The following is a 21,911-nucleotide window of genomic DNA, read 5'->3' on the forward strand; positions in this document are numbered from 1 at the left end:
TCCAAGATCTGAGCCCTAGGGAATTCTACCACTCAGAGGTCAGGAAAATGAGGAGGAATCAGCCAGCAAAGGAGAATGAGAATGAGCAGCTAAAAAGGTAGGAGGGAAATTAGTAAAGTAGGGTGTTTTGGAGGCAAAGTGAAGAATTTTTCAAGGTGGAGAGGAAAATCAAAAGTGTCAGTGGCTGCTGATGTATCAAGGAAAATGAAGAATGAGAACTGACCATTGCATTTAGCAACAGGGAAGTTGTGGTTTGTTTTGATAAGAGAGGTTTCAGTGGAGTGATAGGAACGGAAACCTGATTGGAGTGGGTTTTACTTGTGGTACCTAAAGTTCCAAGTGCCACCACTTTAGCAACGGCAATTTCAGAAGTACATGATCTTTTTCTTTCTTTATGGCTTTGGTGAGTCTTTAGGAGCTGTGGCTAGAAAAAACAATGCCAGACACGTCAGGAAGAGATGCTTCAAGTGGTTTTGCTGTGGTTAAGTCATCTTAGGACATAAGCCTTCAGAACTGATCTCCATGAAGATGACATCAGCTGTGAAGTGACCACTAGAACTTCAGCTGGAGTGAACCCATGTTGTTGCAGCCCCATGGTGTCTTGCTAAATTAGCTCTTGGGATTAAGCATGTGTGAGGAATGGCGGCAGAAAGAGGGCATTCAGACTACATGCTTGTTGGCCTTGAAGGTCATGGAGAAACTGGAAGGAAATTTAGGGCTATTCTCATAATATTATTTAAAACTAGCCACTGCTGAATGTGATATAATGAGTTCAGCATTGAGAAATCTGGCAGCACTGGTTGTCTGATCTCATCCACCTGCCTCTTCTATTTAGTCATCTCTGCCATGCTTTCATCTGACCATTGACTTGTGGATGATGAAGCATGTTAATGACAGCCCAGATAAGGCTGCTAACCACAAAAACTCAGTAGAGGTCAATGCATATCAGTTGTCTAAAATGACAACGTTTGGCAATTTGGTAACTTCAGAAAAGCAGCAGGAGTTTGAAATAAATTGGGAAGACTATAAACAATTTTGACTTTGTCATGATCAAGAAAATTCTCTCCCTGAAAGTTCTCAGCTATTAAAATGAATCTTGGCCAGTTGTTCTTGGTCATTTATTATGAAAAAGCTGATGCATTGGGAACAATACATAAGCTAGAAAGGCATAGATTTTTAAACACCAGAATCAATGGGAGATTGTCAGACAAAGCTCAGGCATAGGCTTATGAATGAAACAAAGTTCCCAGGAGGTGAGCTACAAGTAATAAGACCATGATATGTAACATGTTAGCCCTGGTGCTCCCAACTTTGAATGATGCTTTGTTCTTGGTAGTACTCCTTGATAAGTTTATAACAAAATTATGTTTTTCTAACATTTTCCCTTAAGAAGACTATAAGAAATTTGGCTGACTAAAAGATCTGCCATGGGAAGAAAGTATGCTATAAATACTTTACATATGCACTGATCTGAAAATTAGGGTAAAAATATTGAATCAAATATTTTGAGCTCAGTAACCACATTCCTAATTGCTAAGGGGCAAATAATGTATTTGAATACAAACAAATCTCAGTGAAACGTAAGTTACTTTTTTTAGGGCATTGATTTTATAGCATGCCAAAATTCCTTCCAAGTGTGCCCAATGACATTGAAATGCTTATTATCATTAGGAAATTGATCTCCGAAATACATTGCTTATTTCACATTTTTAAAATAAATTAATTGGCATATGGATTAATTCCTACTTGAGATTGTTGCTATGCATTTACTAGTGATTTAGTATAGTGGAGAGATCTCTGATTTCAGAATCAGGAGACCTGCTTCTAATATATAATCAATAACCAATTAGCTGTACCTTTGGGGGAAATCACTGGCTTCTCTGAACCTGTTTCCTTAGATGCAAATTAAGGGGTTAAAGTTCTTTCTTACTCTAAATTCTTGTGATTCTATGAATAAAAAGTCCTACTATCACTTGGTCAAAAAACTAGAATTAAAATTATTGATTTCTTATGACTTCCTTATGCTATCCCATGCTCTAGAACCTTCCTCCCATCCTTACATACAAAAGGTTCTGGATGAACAATTAATTACAGGATTCACCTCCCCAAATCTCATTCCTAATGGATTATAAAGTCATGCAAGCATGGGATTATGTCCTATTCATGTGGGCTCCATCACAATGACTAGCAGAATAGCAACATTACACTTAAATAAATGAATAAATTAGTAAATAGAGGGAAGAAGAAATGGAGGAGGGGTGGTGGAAGGAAGAAGATAACGAACTGCTCCATCTATGGTGTGTGCTGGTGCCAGTGGAAAGAGAAGTGGTAGACAGCCTTTTCAGCTTTCAGCTAAAGAAGGAAGGAAGACAAATCAAAGAGATATTCAGTAAAGGTTTTTATTTAATTTCTATAAGTAGAGATTTTTATTTCAAGCAAATTCAACATAGTGGAATTCTAGTCTAACACAATTATTTTATCTATCCCTTAGGTTTTTTAAAATTTTGGATTAAAGCTTGATCTAAATTTTGGGTTAAAGATTCAGGTAAGAAGAATTGAGCAAACTGAAGAAGACTCAACTGAGAGATGGACATGTGAAAGGAGAGGAGACTCAAATGAATTTATTGATCTGAAAAACAAATACAAAAGACATAACTGTTAGTTCTGGTGAAATGAGTATTATTATCACCAGTAGATTTCATCCTTCTGAGCTTTCCGGTGTATTTGAATAAAAATAAGGTGGCACATATTTGAGAGGTTCTATATTGACATATATGGAGAATTCATGAAGTACAGTATTCAGATTGCTAGCTTTTGAGTTAGATCAGCTAGATTATTGTCCTGACACCAGCACTTGTTAGTTATGTGACTTTGGGTAAATCACTGAACTTCTTTGTACCTGCCTCAGATACCTCATCTAAATGATAGTAATAATAATACCTAACTGATAAGGTTATTGTTGAGGTTTATATGAGATAATATTTGCAAAGTACTTTGCATATTTCCTGGCATATAGTAAGTGCCCAGTAATATGAGTGAGAAAGAGAGATGGGAAGAGAGACAAAGACAGAGAGAGAATGTGTATGTGTTGATATCTCTATATATGTATCTACAAAGAAAAATAATCTGAAAAGATCCACCTCAAATTATCAATAAAATTAGGTCTGGGGAGTAGAATTGGGAGATGTGGCATATACCTTCACTTTTTCTTTAATGTTGATTCTGTTATGTTGATTTTGTATAATAAACTTTTATTACATTATAACTTCAAATCATTAAAAATTTCAATAGTAGATCTAAGGAAATCATTTGCCAAACTAAATTAATCTAGAGAGAATACAGTTTAAATTAGTTTATGCAGAATCATGGCAGCAGAATAGACCACAGATAACAATTTCTTTGTCAGGGGATAATATTAATATGCACATTCAAATATATGGTCTTAGGATATTGTTATCTCCACTAGAGTTGAGAAAGTTCAGAGATTTCTTGGATCTTACTTTATCGCCTGAAAAGCAGGGCCAGAACTCAAGTACCCTGATTCCAATAAAGTCCCTCCACTAATGACATCTACAATGTTGATCCACCCCCACCAAGCCCAGTTTTAAGAACTAGCAAGAGCTCATTTACATAATATTGAAACCCAGCAGAGTAGAGAATGATATTTTCTGATGAACATGCTAATTTGCTGTAGATCTAGATAAAAATATTGATGAAAACTCTCAAAATATATAGTCACCATTCTGGTAATTTCTTTTATCTTGTAAAGTTTACATAAATTGAAGCTTTAGGCTGTTGTGGGTGATAAACAATCTTTTCACCTTGTGGATAATTCAATATGGTTAGCTTAGGTTGAAATCTCATTTTTCTGGCTGCAGATTCACAAGATCCCCCAAAGAGTCTATTCAGTAATTGTGATGCATTCCTGTAGCATTTAAGACTAAGCCCTAAAAGCTTTGCTTTGTATACTTGATCTGTAGCGACCTTTAGATTTTGCTGCCCGTTGAACCGAAGGTCTTCCTTGTGAAATCATAGAATAGTGCCCCAGTTCACTTTCTGTTACTTGATATCACTGAACAAAAATACCATTATCAGTGTCTGAGAAAAGAAAAAAAAAGATATGGTACCCTGTCTCTTTAAAAGTTTAAGAATAGCAAACACAGTAGAGTTAATTCTTTTGGGGGGCTGTGCCTTGAGAATTTTCTGGCCCAGAATCAAGCTACAGATAATTAATTATGTCAGTGAAAAGCTCTGATGGCCTGCTCTCTTCAGAGAAAAGTGACATCATCCATAGAATTCTCTGGCAATAAAGAACAAAGCTGTGAGTGCAGGAAATAACAGACAGATGTCCATGAGTGCATATTTTATCTACTTCAAAGTGCATTGCAAGAAGTCGTGCTCTAGGGCTGTCTCCCAGCAGCAGAGGCTTGGCAAGGGGTCTTGGAGATTTAAAGAAGTTTACAGGATTGGCTTTACGGCCTCACGTGCTCTGGCCTGAAGATAGCAGTGCGGCATCTTTAGGGAAGTTACTAAAAAGATGATAGTGCTCAAAAAAAATGTTGGCAAGATCATGGCAAGCCAATCAAGTTATGTAGTGTGGGGAAATTGGGCCAGATGGTGGCAGCATCATTTGTGGATGAATGTTAGTACAGGAAACATTACCCAGAGAATTGAATTCCAGAGCCTTTCCTTGCTTTGTAGTTATGTCGTATTTTCATATGTAACTTGTAATAGAGAGAATAAATATCTTGGAATCAGATAACTCTCTTTCTTATGAATCCTATGACCTTGGGCAAGCTATTTAATTTCTTGAACTTTATTTTCATCATCTGTAGAATGGAATTAAGAGAAATAATACCCCTGAAAAGAATTTTGTTCATACTAAGGTGCAAGGTAAGTATTGGTTGTTATTAAATTCAGCTTTGTCCTTCCTTGCAAAATATGTTAGTTTCATATTATGCATACAGATTCAAATATATTTAGCTGGCATAGATGTTTACTTACACAAAATATTTTAATAGAAAGATCATTGTCTCTAAATGTCAAATTCTAGAGGACAAGAAATTTTCCTATTAGAAATTCATTCTGGGGCATCTGGTTGGCTCGGTCTGTTAGGCATGACTTGAGCTGAGGTCATGATCTCGTGGTTTGTGAGTTCAAGCCCTGCATTGGGCTCTATGTTGGCCACACAGAGCCTGGAACCTGCTTCAAAGTTTGTGTCTTCCTCTCTCTCTGCCCTCCCCCTGCTTGTGCTCTGCTCTCTCTCTCACTCAAAAATAATAAATAAACACTAAAAAAAGAAATTTATTTCTCTGAGTTGAAACTACCTATTCCAGAACTTTCTTTAATTTTTTTTAAATCTGGTGATCAAAGTAAAACAAGTTCAGTACAGATCATTGAGAATATGCATTCTCAATGAGAGTGTTATTGTTCCCAACAGGGTGAAAATTGATTCTTAGAGGCAAAGACATTTTAGATGTTACAATGGTTTGTGGACCTCAAAAAGATCACAGTACATAAATAGATATACAATATACCTGTGGTATTAAAATTTCATAAGTGTGGTAATTACAAAAAATAATCTAAAAAGTCTTACTAGGAGAGGGGCGCCTGGGTGGCTTAGTCGGTTAAGCGTCCGGCTTTCGCTTAGGTCATGATCTCACGGTTCGTAGGTTTGAGCCCCGCGTCGGGCTCTGTGCTGACTGCCAGCTCANAATAAAAATAAAAAGTCTTACTAGGAGAGAACAAGTGAAAAAATTTTGAGAAACACTTACCTAGAAATATGAAAAGTTACAAAGGAAAATATCAATCATCCATAATTCTACCAGCTTGAAAGAATAATTGTGAATATTTGGGTATTTTTCTTCATACATATTTTTTACATAATTGCAAATGCAGTGTACACACAAATTTGAATACATATTTGTTATAAGCACTTCCCATATCCTTCAACATCCCTTGAAATATAATTTTTAAAGCCCATAAAATATTTTATCATATGGAAGTATTATATTCTACTCAAATATCTTCTTATTGACAATGTTTTTACTGTTACAAATAACATTGTAATGAACATATTTTTGCACCAATCTTTGTCCTCACAAGAAGCCTTAGTTAGGGTTTTTCTCACTGACATACCTGAACACTTTATAGCTGAGGATAGTTACCCTGTATCTGTCATAGTTGTTACAGATATTTCTCTCTCTCTCTCTTTTTTTTTTTTTTTTTGNNNNTTGTTTTTTTTTAATGCATAGAATCTCTTTTCTTTGTCATTTCAGAGAAAGTCTTTTCCTCAGACAGATGTCAAATAACTATCCATGTATATTCATTCATTCATTCATTCGTCTTTGAACAGAAAAACTTCTAAAACAAGGTCATATGTTAATTGGTCGATGAAAATGTTGTGATGAGGGGCCTGCAGAAGCCTAACTATATTTCCCCTAAGAGCAATGATTCAGCATTTTCTAATGCAGTGTTTCTAGTAACTTTACAGAAAATAACTACTGCAGGTAATAAGAATCAATGTAGCTCATTGAGCTACAGAAAGAATGTAGCTCATCTCTGTTTGTTCCTTGTATACAAGGAGGAACCTGAACCATGGAGAGGTTTTATAGGAGTTTAATGAACATACTGAGAGTAATAAACCAGTATCTTTCGGAATCTAAACTTTCTCTAGTGAAAGATAAAAAGTAGATTTTTTAATCTTTGAGAACAGTTCTGTTCTCAAAGGAAAAAATGTACATGCTTAGAAGAGGAAAAAAACAGGGGCGCCTGGGTGGCTTAGTCGGTTGGGCGTCCGACTTTCGCTTAGGTCATGATCNACATACACACAGCACGCACGCACACTTTACTCATACATTTAGCAAACATTTATTGAGCAGCCACTTGTGTCAGTCACTGCACGAAGGACTAGGGACACAAAAAGAACACAAGAGGCGTCTGCCCTCACTGCCTTCTCCGTCTCATGGAAAGGGAGAAAAGGAACGACTGAAACCACAAGTGGTGAGAATAGTAATTAAGGGAAGCATCAGACATCAGAAATGGTACCTTTTATGCCAATTCTCAAAATTCAGAATATCACATAGCTTCTAAACATTGACATGGAGGTAATAATACACATGAGATATTCTTGTTTTTCTTTTAAATTTTTAATGCTTTTATTTATTTCTGAGAGAGAGAGAGAGCGAGCGAGCAGGGGAGGGTCAGAGAGAGAGACGGAGACACAGAATCTGAAGCAGGCTCCAGGCTCTGAGCTGTCAGCACAGAGCCCGATGAGGGGCTGGAACCCGCGAACCGTGAGATCATGACCTGAGCCGAAGCTGGGCATTTAACCAACTGAGCCACCCAGGCGCCCCGAGATATTCTTGTTTTAAAAAGTTTTGAATGTGCCCTATTTATGATTCAATATAGTGAAAAAGCAAAATAATTGTATGAGTGGATGCAGTGGACCATATTTTCTCTTTCAACAAGTAGATTTGACATTTCAAACTGAGACATTGCACTAGAATCCAAATATACCCATTAAAAATCATTCGACAAATCACAAATATAGAAGTTTTATAGCTTTCTCAGGATCTCCTTTCTTTAAAAAGGACATTTCAAGTAGGAGCTCTTATAGGAATTTTATTAAACATCAAAGATGCAATTTCTAAAAGTTAACATTTCTATTTTTGGGTACTTATTTTTATTTTATTTCCCTAAATCAGAGGGCTTGACTTTGGTTGCACCTTCATTTGTAGGCAATGCCTGCTTTTCACATGAGTGCTAGTGGAAGATGTCTTAACATTCTTACTCCTGCCAGGCTTTAAATAGAATGCTCAGAAAAGTTTAAGAAAAAAATGGTAAGTCATTTCTGCTGTAATATGATTTTTTGACATGGTGATAAAGGAACTACAGACTCTAGAGTAAACAGTGCAGTCCAAATTCTTGAATTAGAGAGAAAGCTGTTCCTTCAAATTACATCAACAAATACAGCAGGAGGCTCAAAAGCACAAGGCAGGCCAACACGGGATTGCTGGTTACCTGTTAGGTTTGTGGCATAGGAATCACAGATATTGTTATGAGTGGTTTGTACAGCCACAAAATATTGAGAGGAACAGGGACAAGAAAAAGTGCCTTAGTCTTTGACTAAGTTAGTTACTGAGTTAGTTTGCAGAAAGTCTTTCGGTTATGTTACTCACCAGATGCAGCTGTCCCACATCAGCCAATTCACCTTTATAAGAAAAGAGAAAATTGCCTTTTATTGGGCACCTACAGAATTCCAGGCACTGTTAGGCACTTCACATAGATTTCATCCTCATACAGATGGGAAAACTGAAGCTCAGGGCTAACTGGCCAATGATCACATCCTATAGTACACTGCAGAGCCCCAATTGACCTGTTTGGCTCCCAAAGGGCAGGGCAATTAACATTTGCCAAGGATCTTTACACATTAGTTCCTGTAATATCTGTGAGGTAGCTACTGCTATGGCCATTTTACAGGAGAAGAAATTGAGTTTAGAGAAGCTAACTCACTTATTTAAAGTCACACTAGCAGTAGTAGTGATAATGCATATTTCTATCTCGAGATTCCCGAGTGCATGCTCTTTCAATTACATTGCTTGTCTTCAGTTGTAATAAAAAATAAGCATAAAACTAGTGCTAAGTTTACATCAAGAACTTGTTTAAAGATAAAAAAACAAGTGTGTTGAAGAACTGCATAACAATATACATCTTCAGTGCACCAGAACAATTGATACTCCAAATGACCACCCCAAGTTCTTGAAAAGACAGTAACTTACATACATTATATTCCTTTCAAGAGGAGAAAGACTTTATATTTCATTTGAGGACGCTCCTATTTCCAAGTCCTTAAAATGAAAAAACTCTAATGTTTAAAGTACTAACTCTTGGGGCGCCTGGGTGGCTTAGTCAGTTAAGCCTTCGACTTTGGCTCAAGTCATGATCTCGCGGTTCGTGGGTTCCAGCCCTGCCTCAGGTTCTGTGCTGGCAGCTCAGAGCCTGGAGCCTGTTTCGGATTCTGTGCCTCCCTCTCTCTCTGCCCCTCCCCCACTCATGCTCTGTCTCTCTCTGTCTCAAAAATAAATAAACTATAAAAAATTTTTAATAAAAAAATAAAATACTAACTCTTGATTATTTACAAAAGTAAATATCCAGTGTGACATTCCCTGTAGATACTGGCTGAGATTTTCTTGTATTTTTCTTTAAAATTTAAACTCTAGTTGTTCTAAGTTGGTCAAATGTGTGTGATAAACATCAAATTCATTTATTAAAATCAGAGGCTGGAATGAATATATATATGTATATAAACATACCAAATCTAAATGAACTCAATGATGTAGTCTTATCTTGTTTGACTGAAATATTTTCTCTTTTGAAAAAAAGTCTTACTTCTATCTCCCAGCCCTCACCAGTCACAGGATAAAAATAAGATCAAAGAAACTAAGCTATCTTCTCCCTCTCTGGCTTCTACCCCCACCTGCTCTGTGGGAATGCTAGGCCCCCTTGGGTTCCTCCCATTATATGCTAGCAGTCCTCAGACGATGACCCACACATGTTCTGCACACTACTCTGGGCTACCATTTGGCATTTGCCATTTTGCCCTTGTTTTTACTCTAACCCACTGGGGTAATGATGGCTGCTCCTGTAAGTGCCTGCTGAAAGCACAGCCCACATTACTTTTTCTCTTCTGTTTATGTCAGCTGATGACTACTTGGAGGCTGCTCAGGATAGTATATACACTGAGAGCATGATACAAGATAAATAAAGGGCTACTCTTTACTGCCTCCACCCCCCGCCCCCACTTTACTACTGAAGCACAGTGTCTTGAATTCTAATTTACCAATTCCTCTTAGTTTTATTTAGGTCTTTTATGGCAATCCCTCACCCTGAGACTCAGGCATGGGTTGAGGGGGGTGGGCTGGAGGGGAGTCTGAGTGACAGACACTATGTTGCACTCAGACTCACCCTTACCCTCTGACCCTGCTTTATTGTCCTTCAACCAAAATGGTGCCCTTCCTCCCTTGGGATGAGTTCTTTCCCAGGAAGAGCCTCAGTTCCTCATGCAAATAGCCCTATGGCAAGGCCACCCTGCCAGTTAGTCCTCCAGACAGGATTATGTTGCAAGATTTTGCTCATGCTCAAAAAATAACTTTTAGAGAAAATCTAAAAAGGAGATAATCATAAAAAAGTAAAGAGGTGAAGAAAATGTAACTTAATAAGCAAAACTGTACCACAGATGTCTCTACAGAGATGTCTGGTACCAGGTCTATTGTAGATCCTTTATCTGCCCTGGGTCTCATCTAGCTGGTTTTTGTTGAGGGGATTAAATTTATGGAGCCAGAGAAAACAACCACAGTGAGAAAATAATAATCTAATTGTGTGTTAGCAAATGCTTCTTTCATATTTTAAGTAATTCAGCTTTTCAACTTGTTCACAGAAAGCTAGACCCTATCTGCTAGACCTGATTCCATATAGGGGTGGGCAGTTTAAAGGCTTTGCTGAAGTCTTTATTAGCACAGAACAAAAAGCTTGTAGTGTTTTGGAATTTAAGAAATTATACACTGTAGCATCACAGCACTTCATGGGGGAACCTGTGACCTTATCTAATTTCTAATCCAGGACACAGCAGCTGTCATACTATTAATATCCCAATGTGTGTAAAAAGAAAATAGAAGAAAACCACATAAGTAGTGAAAATGTGTTTAAATCCATAGATAACTCTGATATTCAGCTAACTAATCATAAGGAAAATATGACTGAATTTTTATAATTTATTGCATGGAATTTTACCTTTTTTTCCTAAAGTGGTAATCTCTAAATAAAGGTTTCTTATTTTAATTATTTTGGCGGCAAGCAAGGTACTCTTAACTTTTTAAAAAATGTAGTAAAATATACATAATGTAAAATATATCATTTCAACCACTTAAAAGTGTACAATTCTTTGGCGTTAAATGTATTCACTTTGTTGTGCACCATCACCATCCATCTCCAGAACTTTTTTCATCTTCCAAACCTGAAACTCTGTACCCATTAAAAAAAATTTTTTTTACATTTGTTTCTATTTTTGAGAGACAGAGAAAGACAGACCATAAATGGGGAGGGGAAGAGAGAGAGAGAAGGAGACACAGAATGTGAAACAGGCTCCAGGCTCTGAGCTGTCAGCACAGAGCCTGACACGGGTCTCAAGCCCACAAACCAAGAGGTCATGACCTGAGCCATAGTTGGACCTTTAACCAATTGAGCCACCCAGGCATCCTTGAAACTCTGTACCCATTAAACAACAAGTCTATGTCTTCCTTTCCTCTCTGCCCTCGAAACTCTGTACTTTCTGTCCCTATGAATTTGACTATTCATATAAGTCGAATCATAGAATTTGACTATTCATATAAGTGGAATCATATGGTATTTGTCCTTTTGTGACTGGCTTATTTCACTTTGTATAATATCCTCAAGTTTCTTCCATATTGTAACATGTGTCAGGATTTCCTTTGTTTTAAAGGTCAAATAATATTACATTATGTATATACATCACATTTTGTTTACCCTTTCATCTGTCAATGGATACATGAGTTGTTTCTACCTTCTGGGGCTATTGCCAATAATGCTTCTATGAACATGAGTGTCCCTGCTTTCAATTCTTTTGGTTATGTACCCAGAAATGGAATTGCTGGGTCATGTGATAATTTACTGTTAATTTTTTGAGGAACCACTATACTGTTTTCTATACTGACTAAAATATTTTACATTTTCATCAGTAGTGCACAATAGTTTAAATTTTTTTCCACATTCTTGCCAATATTAGTTATTTCCTATTTGTTTTTTTTTTATGATAGTCATACTAATGGGTATGAAGTGGTCTCTGACTGGTTTTGATTTGCATTTCCCTAATGACTAGTAACAACTGAGAACTTTTTCATGTGCTTGGAAGCCATTTGTATATCATAGTTAGAGAGATATCTATTTAAGTCCTTTGTCCATTTATTAATCAGGCTATTAGGGGTTTTTTTTGTCATTGAGTTGTAAGCATTCTTTGCATATTCTGGATGTTAATCTCTTAACAGATAATCAGATATATGATTTGCAAATACTTGCTCCCATTCTGAGTTGCTTTTCACTCTGTTGGTTGTGTTCTTTGATACCGAAATTTTAAATTTTGATGTAGTTCAATTGATCTAGTTTTTCTTCTGTTGCCATGCTTTTGGTGTCACATATAAGTAATGATTGTGAAATCCAATATCATGAAGTTTTTCCCCTATATTTTCTTCCAAAAGTTCCAGCTCTTCCATTTATATCTTTGATCATTTGGGGTTGATTTTTGCATATAGTATAAGATAATGACCTGACTTCATTCTTTTGCATGTGAATATTTAGTTTTCCCATCATCATTTGTTAAAAAAAACTGTCCTTTCCCCCACTGAGTGGTATTGGCATTCTTTTTTTTTTTTCAAATAGTTTATNAGCTATTGTGGAGAGTGCTGCTATGAACGTGGTATTGGCATTCTTACTGAAGATCATTTGCCCATACATGTGAGAATTTATTTTTGTGTTCTCTATTCTATTCCACTGGTGTAGATGTCTATATTCATGCCAGTACTACACTGTTTGATTACTGTAGCTTTCTAGTTAATTTGAAAGCAGAAAGTCTGAAACCCCCAACATTGTTCTCTCTCTCTTTTTTTTTTTTAATATTTTATTTATTTCTAGGAGAGAGAGAGAGAGAGAGAGAGACAGCGTGAGCAGGGGAGGGTCAGAGAGAGAGGGAATCACAGACTCTGAAACAGGCTCCAGGCTCTGAGCTGGCAGTCAGCACAGAGCCCGACGCGCGGCTCGAACCCACGAACCGCAAGATCATGACCCAAGCGAAAGTCGGACGCTTAACCGACTAAGCCACCCAGGCGCCCCAGCATTGTTATCTTTTAAGATTGTTTTGGTTCTTTGGGGTCCTTTGAAATCCCCACTGTATATTAGGATGCATTTCTTTTTCTGAAAAAGCATCATCGAGATTTTGAGGTATTTTCCTTCAAAAAGTTCAAGCTATTATGTTGATAATAACAGCAAGTTTTAACATGAAAATAGCATCTGTTTTTAACATTTTTAATGAAATATTTCTTTTGGCTGATATTTAGTCTAAAGTGCTAGAAAGGAGTAATCTTTCATAAACATGAGTATAGAGACTTTTAGGCACTACTGACCATATATTTATGGAAAGAAATTTCTCCAAAGAAACCAAAAGTTACAATTTTAGTCCCAATGGCCCTTTAAACTCACCATGTTTGAATCTTCCCCTTGTATGTTATGTTACTAATCATGTTCACTTTGCTTTCTAAAATTCAGGAGAGAAAATGGATTTAATCTCAATAGTAATAGCTAATATCATCATAAACTAGATAGCTTTTTTTCTCCCACTATATTTATAACATTCATATTTACCTAACGAGAGAAAATAGTATAATTCAATTTGCATGAGATTTAAAGATAGTCCATTTCCTGTTGCAACATTCTGGTAGAATGTACTGTTGTTCCTTATTCGTTTACATATTTTCCTTTGCAATAAACTTACGAAGAACAAAGTGACTCCTAAATTGTAGACAAAAATGTCAGATGAAAGAGTTCACAAAATGTAATTGTTTAGATCTTTTAAACAAGGCTAAGTAGTTAAGGTTGTTCTGAGATTTTCAGCGCCAGTTTATGCCTCTTTGATTTCACATCATTTAATTTTACTTACTTGAACAAATATTTACTGACTTCTTATCACGTGAGCAGGCACTCTTAGTAGACACTGAAGATACGTTTTTGTCCTCAAAGCAGCTCACAGCCTTAGAAAGAAATAGGCAGTCAACCATTTAAATAGATACAGAACATTGAACTGAGTTCCAAAAATAGGAAAGCATTAAAGAATGGGCATGCATTGGTCTTTCAGGATCATCTTTTCTAGGGTTACTTGGCTTACTGAGGCAATAGGATCATATTTAGGTAGTCAACTAAATAATACAAAGAAGCAAGAGTGTTTAGGAGCATTGACTGGTATTCTTCCATAAGCATAGAAATAGAAATAGATTTATACTTTACTCAAAATGGATCCTCCATTTAAGCTCAGCAGCTCTTGGCAGGGAATGTCTTGTTCAAGGTGTGCAGTATCCATATGTAGGGGCAGGCTTCTTAAACTCTCCACCTTGATATGCTCCTTCTCAACCTAAGTGGGTGGACCACCATGCTGGGGACCATGGTGGTCTAAGAATTTGCCCCAAGTTGTCCATCTCAAGCAAATATTTTCTAAGTCCTAAACATTAAAGTGAATATTAAAATTGTATTAATTTTTGAGAAAGTTTTAATCTACTTCCCACTCACCCCAAGTCTTCAAGTTATTTTAGTGGTTCAGGAGGATATCCTTTGTTTAGCTCGATTTTACCCTGCCCTCCCAGAATCATATACATACCCATTTTAGAAGTGTGGGAAAAGATGTGTCACATACGCATAAGAACCAAGCATTTTTTCCCACTCATTATGGGTTTTTCCCAAGATTGAAACATCCCACAAGTTTAAAAAATGGTTGAAATTGTCCCCAGGCATAATCATCAATAATAGCACTTGCCTTTAAAGAAAGCTAAGGTTTGGAAACACCATCACTGAAATTCAGTTCCTGAGTGTAGTAAGTCCCCACTGACTGCTGATGCTTAGTTGCAGGGACATTTTGGAATATCCAGTCTCCTGTCCACCTTGAATTTGCCCTAGGATGACCAGCGCATCCCCATTTTCCTAGGACTGTCCTGATTTTCTAAAGTCTAGCTTTGTGGGGCCCTACACCTCTGAGTACCTGGCAGACTGGGACAGTGATTACCCTCATTTGTCCAGAACTGGTAAACACTGCCAATAGTTTCCAGGGACTCTCTGGTTTAAGCTGCTGGTTTGAAGTAATGATGATTTTTTTGGTGAAGGATCAGTGGAACTAATAACATAGCAAGAACATGAGAAACCTCTGGGGCAAGCAAGTTGCTAGGAATTAGATGACCCTGCCTAGAGGACTGAGCTAACACAGCAGATATGTTAAGTGGTTTTAGTGCTGCATAGGCCTATCTGTCCTAAAGCAGTGGTTTCTAAGTGCAGCTGTGCTTTAAAATCACCTGCAGAGAGGGGTGCCTGGGTGGCTCAGTAGGTTGAGCTTCTGACTTTGGCTCAAGTTGTAATCTCACCATTCATGAGTTCATGACCCACATTGGGCTTAGTGCTGTCAGCACAGAGCCTGCTTCAGATCCTCTGTCCACGTCTCTCTCTGCTCCTCCCCTGCTCACACACTCTCTCTCAAAAATAAATAAACATTAAAAAAATAAAATCACTTCTAGAGATATTTTATTTTATTCCAGTATAACTGATGTACAGTGTTATATTAATTTCAAGTGTACAATACAGTGATTCAATCATTCTATACATTACTCAGTGCTTATCAAAATAAGTGTACTCTTAATCCCCTTCACCTATTTTATCCATCCCACCACTCACCTCCCATCTGGTAGCCATCAGTTCTCTATACTTAATAATCTGTTTTGCTTTATCTCTTTTTCCCTTTGTTCATTTGTTTAACTTATTAAATTCCACACGTGAGTGAAATCATATGGTATTTGTCTTTGACTTATTTCACTTAGCATTATACTCTCTAGATCCATCCATATGGTTGCAAATGTCAAGATTTCATTCTTTTTATGGTTGAATAATATTCCAATGTGTGTGTGTGTGTGTATGCCATTCTGACTGGTGTGAGGTGATATCTCATTGTGATTTTGATTTGTATTTCCCTGATGATGAGTGATGTTTCAAGTATCTATTGGCCATCTGGATGTTTTGTTTGGGGAAATGTCTGTTCATGTCTTCTGCCTATTTTTTAATTGGATTGTTTGGTTTTGGGGGTGTTGAGTTGTATCAGTTCTTTGTATATTTTGGATACTAGCCTTTATTGGATATACAATTTGCAAATATCTTTTCCCAGTAAGTTGTCTTTTAGTTTTATTGATTGTTTCCTTCACAGTGCAGAAGCTTTTAATTTTGATGAAGTCCCAATAGTTTATATTTGCTTTTGTTTCCCTTGACTCAGTAGACGTTTCTAGAAAGATGCTGTTATGGCGATGTCAGAGAAATTCCTGCCTGTGCCATCTTCTAGGATTTTTATGGCTTTAAGTTTCATGTTTAGATCTTTAATCCATTTTGGGTTTATTTTTGTGTGTAGTATAAGAAAGTGGTCTATTCTCATTTTTGCATGTAGCTGTCCAGTTTTCCCAACACCATGTTTTAAAAATACTGTCTTTTCCTCATTGTATATTCTTGCCTTCTTTGTCATAGATTAATTGGCAATATAAGTGTGAGTTTATTTCTGGATTCTCTACTGTGTTCCATTGATCTGTATTTCCATTTTTGTGCCAGTAAAATGATGTTTTGATTACTACAGTTTTGTAGTCCATCTTGAAATCTGGGATTGTGATACTTCCAGTTTTGTTCCTCTTTTTCAAGATTGCTTTAGATATTCTGGGTCTTTTGTAGTCCCATACAAATTTTAAAATTATTTGTTCTAGTTCTGTAAAAAATACTGTTGGTATTTTGATGGGGATTGCATTAAATCTGTAGACTGCTTTGGGTAGTATGGATATTTTAACAACATTTGCTCTTCCTGTCCATGAGCAAGGACTATCTTTCAATTTGTTTGGGTCATTTTCAGTTTCTTTCATCGCTATTTTATAGTTTTCAGAGTACAAGTCTTTCATTTCCTTGGTTAAGTTTATTCCTTAGTCTTTTTATTATTTTTGGGGCAATTATAAATGAGATTGTTTTTTAATTTCCCTTTCTGCTACTTCATTATTAGGATGTAGAAATGTAACAAATTTCTCTATACTCATTTATTTTTTTCTTATATATATATATATTTTTTCCCTTCATAGTTTATTGTCAATTTGGTTTCCGTATAACACCCAGTGCTCATCCCAACAAGTTCTCTCCTCTATGCCCATCATCCCCTTCCCCTGCCCCCCACCCCCATCAGCCCTCAGTTTTTTCTCAGCATTCCAGAGTCTCTCATGGTTTGCCACTCTNGTTAGTTTTATTGATTGTTTCCCCTGCCATGCAGAAGCTTTATATCTTGATGAGGTCTCAATAGTTCATTTTTGCACTTGATTCCCTTGCCTTTGGGGATGTGTCAAGTAAGAAATTGCTGTGGTTGAGGTCAAGGAGGTTGGTTGTTTCCTGCTTTCTCCTCTAGGGTTTTGATGGTTTCCTGTCTCACGTTCAGGTCGTTTATCCATTTTGAGTTTATTTTTGTGTCTGGTGTGAGAAAATGATCTAGTTTCATTATTCTGCATGTTGCTGTCCAGTTGTCTCAGCACCATCTGTTAAAGAGGCTGTCTTTTTTCCATTGGATACTCTTTCCCTCTTTGTCAAAGATTAGTTGGCCATACATTTGTGGGTCCAGTTCTGAGTTCTCTATTCTATTCTATTGGTCTGTGTGTCTGTTTTTGGGCCATCTATATTGATTTAGTATCCTGTGACCTTAATGAATTCATTTATCCATTCTAGTAGCTTTTTGGTGAAGTCTTTGGGGTTTTCTATCTATGGTATCATGTTATCTACAAATAGTGAAAGTTTTACTTCTTCCTTACCAAATTTAAATGTGTTTTATTTTTTTTTCTTGTCTGATTGCTGTGGCTAAGACTTCCAGTACTATGATGAATAAAAGAAGTGAAAGTGTATATCCTTGTCTTGTTCTGATTATAGAAGAAAAGCTTTCAGTTTTTTACCATTGAGTATGATTTTAGCTATGGGTTTTACAGAGAATTTTCTTTTTTTGAATCTGTATCACATTTTATTTTTTTATTTTTTATTTTTTATTTTTTTACAAATAGTTTATTGTCAAATTAGTTTCCACNGGTAAAACCACTTTCTATATCCATTTTGAGAAACTTCTTAATTTTTGTATAAAAGAATGAAATTCAAAATGTAAGAAAGCTCCTGTCCTTAACCATTACTGTTTTCACATAGAAATTTTATCAGAAGATAAAATTTCCTCACTTCCTCTATGAAGGCTTTTCCTTAGCTTATATTCAAGTGTATTTTTAGATGAAATTTTAGCCCCCTGTATCCCCTCCATTCTAAGGCTTATCATGTCAATACTTTCAATTATTTGTTCATATCCTTCCAGACTTTAATCTCTGGTGATTATATCTCTAACTACTGAACACAATGCATTGCCCAAAGTAAATGTGCACAAATATTTATTGAATGAGTGATTGGATATAACCCTTTTTTTGAATTATGTCACCTGTTGAATTATGTGGCTCCACCTGTCCTGTGTCTTATTCTGTGCCTGCCCCATCCCCCTTTTCCCTGAACTCCTAGCAAAACCCAGATACCCTCTGTTGACTTTATAAAATGGATCACACACTTACCTGTGGGCCATGTGCTTTACAAAGTAGCTTTTTGCTGCCCTGACATGTTTTTAATCAGCTCCTTATGCAGCCAATCAGACATCTTCTTGCTCAGTCTAGTACAGTTTCAGTTCTGCAGGGACATCTTTGTTCTTGACTTCCATATACCTCCCTTAGCACAGAGAGGAACATGTAGGATGGAATAGAAGAATGTGTCCCCTCTGTGTCTGTTTTTATACCCTAATCTCATATTTCTTCTTCTTCATCATCAGGACTAAATAAATTGAACAATTTTATTTAGTCTCTTCCTCTTCTTTCCCCCTTTTCTTTTTTTCTAGAATCCTCTTCAAAGTATTTTTCCCTCTGAGTCCTTTCACATATATTTTGAATACGGTGGTCTGGTTGGCATCACTGCAGCACCCTAAGAATTTAACTACTTTCTTCTGATAAAATTTCTATGTGAAAACTAATGGTCAAGGACAGGAGCTTTCTTAAATTTTTTCATTCTTTTATACAAAAATTAAGAAGTTTCTCAAAATGGAGATAGAAAGTGGTTTTATCCCCAAAATGTAGGATCTTATTTACATAGATTGAATCATAAATTTAAAGTAGTTAAAAAATTTATTGTGATTACATAGATATTTCATTAACCCATTGATTAAACAGACACTCCAATAATAATGATTGATTTACTAAATTAAATTACTTTAAATAGCAGTAATTTAAAGGTAACACTTGCTTGTATTCCTTCCCGGATTATTATTATAGAAATTAAAAAGCTTTTAGTAAGTTCATGATGAATGGAGTGGTTTTAAATATATAATTCACAGTGTTATACTACCATAGCCTCTTTTTCTTTGGTAATTAGTGCCTAGGGTAATTAAACTAAGAATGAAATGTGTGGTATATGTAGCATATCACAATTAATACAATTCAAGCATAAGTACATTTTTATGGAGAGAAGAAAAAGGTGTTTCATACCGGCTGGAACAAAAGAAACTGTTTTCTTTTAAGAGAATTATGATTTGTTCCAGAAGACAGATATTAACAATATTTACATATTTCTAAACCACATAGCTTCAACTTTTAAACTGAAATAGCTACCTATTTACATTTCTAAAAACTCCTTATTTACATTATCTGCCTGAAAACCAATAACCAATGACAGTCTTTGGGCTCCTTCAGTCCAGGGTCACCATTTACAGATATGGAGTTATGCCTTCTATAAGGGTACCTGGCAGAAGGCATAGACAGAGGTCGACATAACAGCACTCTCTTTCCTTGCTAGGTAAGCTGCACACTGACTCAGGGCTGTATGTCCTGGAAGGAGTGGGCACCTTTTTCTAAACTGCATAGAGATGCTGTACAGGACAGCCTGATACTGCATCTAGGTTTATGTCCTTTCACTCCGAATGAAAACACATTGCCTTTCCATTAAATTATTTTCTAACTTTAACTTTCTTGTGAATTCTGAACTACTAGTTTCTTCAAAATTAATATTTTCCATTTTTGTCTTGAAATGAGCACATGTAAATGTGGCAGAGACAACTTGGGGAAAATCTGCAAATTCCAGTCTATTGACGTTTCTGTAATAAATTAGTCTTTAGCCATCTGGAATTAGATTAATTTGGAGACGACGAAAAGGCAATAAAAGTGAGAAACCTCAAGAAAGACAAACTTCATAATGGTCCTGTCCCAGGGCTAACTAGTTAGCTCCTTTGTCTAGAATACTATGATAATGAGCCAGGTTTATAATTTCAAACCCATAGTTAGTTTAACACAGGGGAAATCTCTATTCTATTGCCACAGGCTGAAACTCTCGCCAACTAGTTTGTTCTCTGGTAGAAGTTGTCATGTAGTCAGGATACTTCATACCCATCGCCATTACTGGAAAAACAAGTATATGACCAGATGAGAGTCCATTTAGCAAATGTTAGCTCCATTATAACTAGAAAATTCATCGCTACTAACCAGTGGAAAATACATCCAGATTGCATTATGTGATGAGTTCCATAGTCAATATGATATAAAACCTATAATCATGTAGTTTTATCAAGAGCTTAACAAAGTGCTGACATTTTGTTGAGAAACCAAAGAACAACCTTGACCCTACCAATCTGACTCATGTGATTGGCTGTCTGGATGTTAGAGGAGTTAAATTTCACCTTTGGTGGTGAATACATTAGAGTGAAAGACCAGCCCAGCACCAAGTGAGTTCCGAACCATGTGTTTCTATGCAAAATGAATCACTTTGTGGGTAACAGGACATCACTAATAAAGGCTGTTTTTGTTAATTACCCACAGAGTTATAAGTAGAATGGGGAGATCAGGGTGCTATTTCAAACCAGATTTGAATTCTTCATTGAGAGCATACATAGAAAACTAATAAATTTCAAATTGTCCTTGACCTCATGTGCACTGCAATGGCATTAGTATCCCAAGTACTCTTGATTCAAAAGCACTCAGAATCTTTTCTACTTAGATAAAGCAATTTTTATGTAGTTAATATTAGCACAAACCCTTTTTCTGCTTGCCTGCTTCCTAGCAACCTGAAGCAGACTATCTGCTTGCCAATCTGCTTTTGATAAAAAAAAAAAAAATAAGAACAAAAATACCCAGTGAATTTGCCAATAGCCCTGAAGAGATGGGGATGTGTTCAATAAGCTTTGTGTTGATTTTGTGAGTCTGGCATGTGATTTATGTTGTCGACTGTCTGACCTTGCTACACTCTACCACAGGCCAGGGAAGATGTGATCCATATGCTGAAGACAGAGAAAACCAAGCCTGAGGTTCTGGAGGCTCATTACGGGTCTGCAGAGCCAGAGAAAGTGCTCCGAGTCCTGCACCGAGACGCCATCCTAGCCCAGGAGAAATCTATAGGAGAAGATGTCTATGAGAAACCGATTTCAGAGGTAAAAATACAACATCAACAAGTCCCCCTATAGAACGATACCGCAGAGTGGTAGCTTCACATTCTTCCATTTTACAAACTCTAACATTTTCTTTCAAAGGTGAAATTTTTATGACACACTAATATTGAAGTAAAGTGTAATTACATAATTCATGAATTATAGTGGATACATTTTAATGATAAGAATTTTGGAAGCATTTCCTTAAATATACCTAAAGCCTAAAATATATTTCTCATGTGATTATGCTAGTTATAGGCTCTTGCCGTCTGTTATTCTTTCATTGCTTTAAGAGGTGATGTGTGTAAAAATTTGAAGTGCTTATCAGTTTTGGCATAGAGTTGTGAAGATCATTATCAAATTGGTAAAAGAAAATTAAATTGATTCTTGATATTATGTTGATGAATATTTTATTATTGATATTTATAAAGGTACTGTGTCTTAGTAGCTTATAGACTGTCATAATTAAAATGGTCTCATGTGAATTGAGGCATACAATGGTTGAGGCAAAATCCCAATGGAATGCTTAGAGTAATTCTTTTTTTTATTAAAAGAATTTTTAATCTTTATTTATTTTTGAGAGAGAGAGAGAGAGAAA

At 36.3% G+C, this 21,911-nt stretch overlaps 1 protein-coding gene across 2 annotated transcripts in view; it reads left to right on the forward strand.

Annotated features, from left to right (window-relative positions):
• The window catches only part of FILIP1 (filamin A interacting protein 1), a 179,420-nt gene that overhangs the window by 96,571 nt on the left and 60,938 nt on the right, over positions 1–21,911 (forward strand). For both annotated transcript variants that reach the window (XM_077770239.1, XM_077770234.1), the window contains exon 3: positions 21,143–21,316. In XM_077770239.1, the coding sequence (XP_077626365.1) occupies positions 21,143–21,316 (174 nt within the window). The remainder of the gene's footprint in view (positions 1–21,142; positions 21,317–21,911) is intronic.

The sequence above is a fragment of the Crocuta crocuta genome, unplaced genomic scaffold (assembly GCF_008692635.1).
Source record: "Crocuta crocuta isolate KB4526 unplaced genomic scaffold, BGI_CrCroc_1.0 scaffold270, whole genome shotgun sequence".
Classification (NCBI taxonomy): domain Eukaryota; kingdom Metazoa; phylum Chordata; class Mammalia; order Carnivora; family Hyaenidae; genus Crocuta; species Crocuta crocuta.